Source organism: Geospiza fortis, unplaced genomic scaffold (genome assembly GCF_000277835.1).
Source record: "Geospiza fortis unplaced genomic scaffold, GeoFor_1.0 scaffold173, whole genome shotgun sequence".
Lineage (NCBI taxonomy): Eukaryota > Metazoa > Chordata > Aves > Passeriformes > Thraupidae > Geospiza > Geospiza fortis.
Window position 1 is genome coordinate 5,302,541 of NW_005054334.1, and position 8,971 is coordinate 5,311,511.

An 8,971-nucleotide genomic window follows, 5' to 3' on the forward strand; every position below is an offset into this window, starting at 1 on the left:
AGCAGGACAGCTTTGCAGAAGGTGTGTTAGGACCCTTCCCACACCAGGGATGAGCCTTGCTGCCATGTAGGATAACACAGAGCATTTAATGAGCTGTGCCAGCCAGCTCCAACAGCATCTGTTACTTTGATGTGCAGTGCTGCCTCCTCCTGCTTCTGCTCCCAGCTTCAGAGAGGGAGGACATTGTGCTTCCCTGGCCTCACCTTCCTCCAAACTCCAACCTCTTGCTTTCCCACACAGACAACATAGCTAGCATGTGCTGGTCTCCTGTCCAACCCCTGATCTCTGACCTCCTTCTTTATCATCATCTCATCACTGGGAGCTACTTCTCACTTGTCCTTCCTTTTTTTCCTTGCCTTAGATTACCCCAATGCTGATCACAGATTTTTCCCTTCCCCATGAATTAAGCACTGAGTTCAACACCCACCAATATATTTTCACAACTCACCTAGTTTCAAACACAGTTTGCAGGGCTGAGTTTACACCATGCAGAGCCCCAATAAAATTTAGCTGTGGAACACCAGAGTTAGCATTCAAAGGAAATAAGATTTGTCAACTTTCTATTCCCTTCATCTGTCCTGAGGGCCCATCCAATGCAGGTTTCCATCCCAGGGCTCTCACCCTCTCTCCTCCCCTGCCCATTATGCCTTGCAGGGCTGTGCTTGCTGCTCTCCACATCACAGCCCTGCTCTCAGCCTGTGCCTTGTCTGAAACAGGAGTTGCTGCTTCAAGCCCCCCCCACTGCAGCAGTTGCTCCACAGCAGGAAACTCCCGTGGGCAGACTCATACCCCCAGCATGCAGAAGGTGGTCCCAGGCTGCTTGCAGCCCTGCCAAAGAGGGCCAAGCCACCTGCCCTGCACACCGGGCTGGCCAGGAGCCCTGAACAGCTGGTGTGTGGTTAACAGGCTCCACAGGAAGGCTGCTTGGGCCAGGTCCATAGGGCTCCTGCAAGCACAGGGGCTCAGCCAGCTCCTGGGATTGCCTGTGCCTAAGGCTGGCTCTGCTGGCTTGCTACATTAGCCTTAGTGGAGCCTGAACAGAATAACATGATGAAACATGTAATTAAGATGGAGCTAAGGATGCATGACGAGGCCGACTGAGCGAGAAATGGATTTGATTTTTTTTTTGTCTCCTTGCAGAAATCATCCACTTCCGCAGGAAACTACCCATTCGGATTTTTATAAGCCTGAATTAAAAAGAAATTACTTGATACAAATGAAAAGGTTTATAACCTGCAACCTCCTTTACCCAAAGCATTGCCTTTTGCCCAGAATAAACATATCACATACAATACATAGTGCTCTCTTTTAAACTGCTACTCCAAAAATTAAAGGGCCACAAAATGGTGCCCCCCTCCCCCCCCCAAGTGAGAATGAGAAGGGGCAGGCCCATCCTCCTGAAGGTATCTGCCCCTGATCAGGTCTCCTGCCTCCCTGGCAGATCTTTGCTCCTCTCTGTAGTACATTCTCCAGAGCTTCGCTTTGTTTAGTTTAAATGATTAATGGAGCAGAGCTCACAGGTTTTCCTTGGAGAGACTCTTCCAGGCCTTATAGACCTCACAGACAGAAAGGTTTCCTAATATGCAGGCAACATCCTTCTCTACTCACTTTCATTTTATTCCTCCTTGTTGGTCCCACAGTTCACAAGAAAAAAAAAAAAACAACAAACCCTTTCCTTCTTAGCGGAGCAGCCATCCCATGGGAGTAAAAGCAGAAAAAGGAATCCATATAAAATGGAGAGGGACAGGTTGTAAATGGGATTAGGAGTCCTGGTTACTTGAGGTAGCTGAGGTCTAGCCTGACATTTCAGGGGGACCACTTCAATCCTACTACCTATGACACTGCGGCTACTGGGCTCAAGGAGTGGGAACAGTATGGGAAATGGAAAAGGAGATCCTATACAATGAAAAGGGAAACACTTTAAAAAAAGCCTCCCTTGACTTTCTCCTTGCCCATTTCCCCCTGCTAGCTAGTGTTCTGCTCAAGACTGCAGTGTCTGTGACACTGACACCAGAGAAGGTGCCACAACTGAGGCCCAAAACAGCTAGGGGTTGGTCAGGGTATCATGTCTCTGCCCCTTTCCTGAGGCATCATTCTCCAGCTGGGAAGGCCATGCCCTTGTGACACTGCAGTACAAAGTGGCGCTGAGAGTCCCTCTTCCTTCCTGACTTTTGGAGACTCTTCTACCTCTTCCACCAGGAACCCTTCTTGGCCCCACACTTGCTGCTCTGTGCTGCTGGCAGAGGGAAAGGTGCTGCTCAGCAGGGCATGGGGCAAGGTTTGGGCACTGGGGAGGCCATGACCGGGACTAGGATGGAGACACACCCAGTCCTGAGAGAAGCTAAGCAGGGCAAGGTCACCAAGAGCAGGCTGGTATGGAGGTATTGCTTCTGTTTCACACCATGACACTGGCACTGTCTGTAGCATGGCAGGGAAAGGAAGGGTTGTACCATGCTGTGGACAGAAGAAATGAAGGGTGATTCTGGTACTCACATCATAGACAGGAGGTGGTAGTGGTGGTGGGCTGGCTGAAGGGAGCTGTGTTTCCACCTTCTGTCTCAGGATATTTGGCTGGTTCCTTCTAGGGCACAACACCTGCTCAGGGCAAGACACCAAATGACACATTTGGAGAAAACCACATGTCCCCAAAGCTAAAATGAATACCAGTGTCATATCAAAGCCAGCTGTTTGCACACCTCCTGAATGCTTCCACAAGAAAGAGTGTTGGCAGTGTCTGTACAACATGTGCTGGTTACTCTCCTCACTGCATGGTTAAGTGTAGAATCCTTCCAGTGGAAAGGAAAACTGGGCTCTGTGTGTACATATAAAGCACTTTCACCACCAAAACCTTACTGGCTGAAGGGTGTAAGTATTGAGCAGCATGAAACAATGCTATACGACAGGGAGTAAAGCAAGGCACTGGTCATAGTGCAGAAAGGAATTTCAGAGAGGCAAAATGCAATTACTTTTATCAGGATTTGGCAGGGAAGCTTTTCCTAATACAAAGAGTCTACAGAAGAGCACCAGACAATCATTAATGGTGACATCTAGTCAGTGATACATGGATGCACAAGTCCAGCATGGAGTTGAAGGAAGAAGGTCCCTTTGTCTGAATGTTTCTTGCATCAGATGAGTTCTCCTTGAACACATTCCATGCACACACAGAGAAGGGTTAGCTCTGCTCAGCAAGCAAGAGAAGAGGCAGAAAAGGCAGAAGGCTTTGCTAAGTATCTCTGTTCTAATTCAGAAAGAAGTGGGATGATTATATTCACATCACATGAAAACGACAAACTGCTTTCCAGTCCATTAGTAACTAAGGAGGATGCTAAATAGCTTCTCTTAAAGATAAACATTTTTAAACCAGCAGGTCTGAGCAAGCTGTGGTGAGAAATATGGGCTGCGTTCTGCAGGAGGGCAAATGTAATGACTGCACAATCTCTTCAGACCCCAAGGAGAGGCCATAAGTCTGATATTCACTGGCCCACCTCAAAACCCAGAGATGCCAATTGGTAGTCGTGACAGTGCCTCCCCTCCTCATCCCCACAGAGACACTCTCTAGGCAAACAGAGATGGGGACCTGTCTCCAGCTGACTCCGTTTGCCTCTTACACTCCTCCCCCACGGCAGACTGCCTGCAAGGTAAGTCTCACGAGATTAGTTGGGCTGCCAACTGCTGCCGTTCTGTTTTCAGCCTGCTGATCTCTGATTGTGTGTGCTGAAACCTGATGCTCCTTGGAGTCAAAGGACTACACACATCACAGCCTCCACATAAAAGAGCATGCACAGAATCAGCTGTTGTGGTGGCAGAGAGCAACTTCAAGGAGTTATGGGGCACACTCTACCTAGAAAACAACAATCCCATATTCCATTCTAGAAGGGTATTTTTAGGCCAGCCTTGAGATTTCTGGAAGAATGCAGATGATGCTGTTGGAACACCTGAGGGTGGCAGTACTAGAAGCAGTAGGTTTTCCCCAAACAACAGGGATTCCAATATCATGACTCCAGATGGTTTTTCCACTGGGTCCATCTCATGCAGACCTTCTAGCTCTGCTTTTGGCTTTTCTTCTCCCACTCTTCAAATCCTTTCTTCCCCACTCCTGGTATCCCCTTTGCTCTCAGCTTCACAGATTCCACTTCCTTGGAATCTGGTCCCAATCTGGGACACTAGTCTGGTCACCCAAGAGGTTCTGTCAATCCAGTCTTAAGACCTTCCTAGTGCTTCCTCACTTCCAGATTCCAGTCCCAGTTTCCCCCCTAAGGCTCATTGTTCCAGCCTCACAGAACCACTGCTAATGGAAGGTGTCCTTGGAGATTGTATAGTCTGATCCTCATCCCTTTATATTTTTTTTTCCCCACAGTTATTTGTAATTTTCACACAAGCTTCCTTGGGATCCTTGCCCTGATCCTTGCCTTCTCACTCTGTCTCTTAGTGTTTTCTTTGCCAAACAGATGCCCAAGGCTTTGGTCCCCATCCCCACCACACTGCAGAGTTTTTTTGCTATGGTGCCCGAGCTCAGGAATGCAGCTGCAGTCTCCTTGAAAGAGTAACCTCCATCTTGAAAGAGGATTAGAAATAGGCAAAGTCCTGCCATCAGGGTTGTAACAGATTTGCTCGGGTGCACAGGACATCACTTGTCTAACTGGCCCCTTCACAGAGGTTTTAGGCAACTGAACTGGTAAATTGACAAAAGCCGTGACTGAGTATGCACAAACTGCACTTTTCCAAAATCCCATCACAAGGCTACATCTCCTTGAATATTCTCATGGCCAGCACACTGCTAGTGTGCCTTCTTGCCCTGTGTCAAATCCTTGCTCTAAAGCAGAGCATGCTGTAGTAAAAATGATTGCCAGAATTTCTTTAATGGGCAGATCACTTACTCATTTTGTCCTTCTTGTAATCTTTTTTTTTCTCAGAAAACCTTAAGAAAATAAACTGGATCAGACACTCAGCATGGAAAATTTCAGCATAGGGACTTCCAATTCAGCCAAGTTATAAAAAAATGGAATTAATTCCTAGAGTGCATCAGGTATTGCTTTGTATTTGGTTATTACTTGCCTTTCTTTTCCACAGAAGCAGAGCTGTTGCGGTGATGCTCAATACAGCCAGAAGAACAGTAAGGGTAACGAGGATTTCCCAGCTGTAAGAGGTATTTATGTATCCTGTACCTATAAGAAAGAAGGCAAAAGGTTCACAGTGAGAGTGGAACCCTGCTGTATTTTTAACCCTGGAAAGAGCCTTGAGAAAAGTAAAATACAGGAGTGCAGAATATAGTGGCAGAAATGCATACACCATTCAAAACATACTCTGACTGAACAGAGAGCAGGGTGCAGCTGCAGAATCACACAGAAGATGCAGGGTATAAGCAGCTCTACTTCACAGAGGGAGGTGATATGAGACAAGAAATTTGGTAGATTGAGGTTGGCAAAGGTCTTTTTGTGATAGGAGCAGAAAGACAGATGGTGGAATGCACACAGGCCACATGAACTGGGAGGATGGGTACTGCAGGTATCCTCTGACCAGCAAAGCTACTTCATCACAGCTCTTTGCATTTACATTAACAAGTTCTTTATATCCAACAGTCATTAGTGCATATCCAGCCAGTCAGCAGCATGCACTTCCTTATCACTTTTCTTAACATTCCTCTTATGTTGCATCAAGCTTTCCACTGCTTTCCAGTGTGCTCATTAAGTGACCAACCAACTCCCTGTACCAAATGGAAAAGAGGGAGGCATGTTGGTGAGGCCATAACCTGTTCATGAGTCCCTAAAACTGAGCATGCTGCATCTGTACATGTGGTAACAGCAAGCACCCTAATGAGTGACCTTATCAGCTGCCTCTGTCACACTGCTGAAGAACAAACCACACTGTCTTCTGAACATTGACACCTAAAAGCACTGTCTGATCCAGTGCTCAGGGTCCCTAGATAGATCCTGATTCCCATCTGGCAGGGCTGATATAAATTACTGTCTCTTCATGTCCCCATCTATGCATTGGGAACAGCAAAACACCTGTTGCCAAGTGCATTTCAACTCTGATGGCAATTAGTATTGGGCATAAAGCATTATTCATACCTGACTTCATAGCACATATGGATAGAGAAAAAGAAGAGCATAGATCAGGTTTCCACAGCCAGATACAACTGATTTTTAACCTCCTGCCCTTACTTTCTGGTTTTTCACTTACCTCTAATAAGGACAAACACTCCCTTTCCCATTTTTTGGATATCATTCCATTTGACCTCGCAGTAGTATGTGCCAGTAGAGGAGGTGTTTTCAAGTGGCATGATTCTGTAGTCATAAGATAAGGCAGCAGTCTTATTCTCTTCTCCAGAAGGAATGGCTACGTTTTCCACCCTACTATAGATAAATGTCTTCTGATCCAGTGAATTAATCCAGTAATAGGAGATTGAAAATTTGGTGTATTTCGGCGTGTAAGGGAAGATGACTTTACAGGGGATGGATATTTCTTCCTTGAGCAAGGCAACCTGGATTGGAGGCTTCTGCTGTACATCGACATTTCCTCCTGTAAGAGTAATAACTGTTAGCAGTCACCTAACCTCACTATTAGTGAGGAGAGGATGGCTGCCCCAAAGACAGGATCACTCTGAAAACAACCACACACCAGGAAGCACACCCATAGCACACAGTGCTGGCCCTTGTCAGAAGCTGAGTGATTCAGAGCATGTGCCCTGTGTGATCTGTCACATCTCTTGGGTAATTGCTGTCTGATCCACGATAGCCTGCTGCATTCACAGGCTTCCCCTTTTCTCTTGTGAGCTCCTCCATACAACAGCAGCACGCAGAAAGACAGGAAATTAAGCAGGAAGTGAACTGATTTTGCAGTGGTGTTTGAACGTATTTACAGCAGGTGAATAGAAAGCAATTTTCCAAGATAAATGCTAGCTGGACATCTCCTGATGTATAAACCACGCTCGGGAATCTACGTGTGGCCGTGTGATGGCTCTGTGGCAGAGAAGGTGTTGTACACAAGCAGGTGTTATCAGTGGGGCTGTGTATTTCTGAACAGCAAGTGAGGAAGGAGATTGCATATTCTGTATAGGGGCCAGCACCAGAAATAAGCCACAGCTTAATCACTCCAAACCTTTGCTGCTCTAAAATGGGAGCAAAGCACACTATCTGCAGATGACTGTAGATCTTAAGTATTTATGCGTGACAGTATCTTAGGCAGAGATGAGAGCATGCCCTTCTCATGCTTCCTCCTAATACACACAAGGCAGTTTAAAGTGATCTATCACTGAAACTCAGTAGACAATGATGTCAGAAGTTAAAAGAAAGGACGAATAAGATGGGGAACCACACCATGGTTCACTCTCTGTTTTGCTTAATGAAAAGGAAAAAAACCTAAGAGTGAGCCACAGGCTAGTAAGGAGACTGGGGTACAGGACTTCCTCGGTTCACAGCCAAATCTGGGTTCAATATCAGGCAATCTCTGGATCTATTCATTTGTCAACTGATATAAAACCACATATAAGGCAACTTAAGAGGAGGCTCTTTGAGAAAGGAAACTGGAAACTTACAAGTCTTCTCACAAAATGAAGGATTCTTTCAGAGACATGAAAAGAGAAGAGGGGAAAAAAGGGTAGAAAGAGAAAGTAGGGGATGAACAGGCTTTTCCATTTATGCTTTCGATGGGATTCCCTGGAGTTCTGCATCTATGAACAGGCTCATAACAAGGTATTAAAGCTGTCCCAGAACACAGCCAGGCTTGCTTTTCTGTCACCATGGACTAACGCTGCATCACAACAGCAGTGTCACCTCAGCACAGCAGGAGCTGGCACTGGAAAAGGCAACTCGGACTTAGCACTGCTGAATGCTGAGCACTGAGGATTCGTGGTGCGGGACAACAATGGAGAGAGGGCACAACTACTGCCCCGAAAGGACTGCTGGGAAGTACCATATGTTAAGGAAAATTCTCTACATGTCACATAGCCAGGAACAACAGCCTGACAGTAAGGAAGAGCTTAGGTTACAACACCAGAGAAAGGTTCTTGGCTGTAAAAGCAACTGAGACACAGTACAGTCCTCAGGGACATGCTCAATCCTGTGTACACTAGTTACAATAATATTATGGAAAGGTGGTAACAAAATCCAGCAGACACTGTGGGAGTGATAACCCACATGGCTTATTCTGGGCCATGTTTTTCAAAATGATTCATCATCCTTCTCCTCATCTCTATACAGCAGAACACACATGAATATAGTTTCTACATCAGACACAGCTAAGCACTACTGTAACAAAAGAGACGAGAGATACATCTTCTCCTATTATCCCAGAAGCCACTAGGTTGAAAAGAACATACCACGGAAAAAGCCAAACCATTTTATTTAGGTTATCTAACCCTTCTCCCATGTTCCCTCGTTCTTGAGGATTCACTCTCTTAGCTTTGAAATGCTTAAAAGACAGAAATAGCAGCAGCGTGCAAATTCCTAGAGGGGATCTCTGGAAATTAGCAAAAGATAGCAGCTGGAACTGCTCTAATATGAAAAACATGAGAGTAAACAAAAGGAATTAAAAAGAAAATATTTGTTTACCTCCACACTGAAGCAACCAATGAAACAGGAAGATGACTTTTAGATTTGGGATCATGACGGGGAGGTCAAAGGCTATAAGAGCGCACCCAGACACAAAGATCCAAAAGGCAAAGGAGGTGGGGGTTTGTCAGGTATTTTCATGCCAGGGCAGCTGGTCGATCCCCTCCTGTTTGCGAAGGGACAGGCGAGATGTACACACACTGCATTTGGCAAGCAGTTCCTGGCAGATGCAAGCTCTTCTGCTTTTTGGTCAGACTCCTCCCCACACCAGGGCTGACTTCTCTGTACTACAACAATGGTGTTAAACCTACTAGCGGGTGTCCAAAGACTAGACCACAAGCACTTTAACACACAGAGCTTTGCTTCCTGATGGCTGTAAAATATTGCATGCATTTACAACGAACTTTGTCACCTTCCAC

General features: G+C 46.0%; 1 protein-coding gene across 1 annotated transcript in view; it reads right to left on the reverse strand.

Moving 5' to 3' along the window:
* The window catches only part of NFAM1 (NFAT activating protein with ITAM motif 1), a 15,749-nt gene extending 6,993 nt beyond the window's left edge, over nt 1-8,756 (reverse strand). Inside the window, exons 1-4 of the mRNA XM_005421883.3 lie at nt 8,553-8,756; nt 6,184-6,522; nt 5,056-5,165; nt 2,494-2,595 (exon numbers count right to left, since the gene is read on the reverse strand). Of these exons, the coding sequence (XP_005421940.1) occupies nt 2,494-2,595; nt 5,056-5,165; nt 6,184-6,522; nt 8,553-8,607 (606 nt within the window). The 5' untranslated portion in view covers nt 8,608-8,756. The remainder of the gene's footprint in view (nt 1-2,493; nt 2,596-5,055; nt 5,166-6,183; nt 6,523-8,552) is intronic.
* Nucleotides 8,757-8,971: the final 215 nt, after the last annotated feature.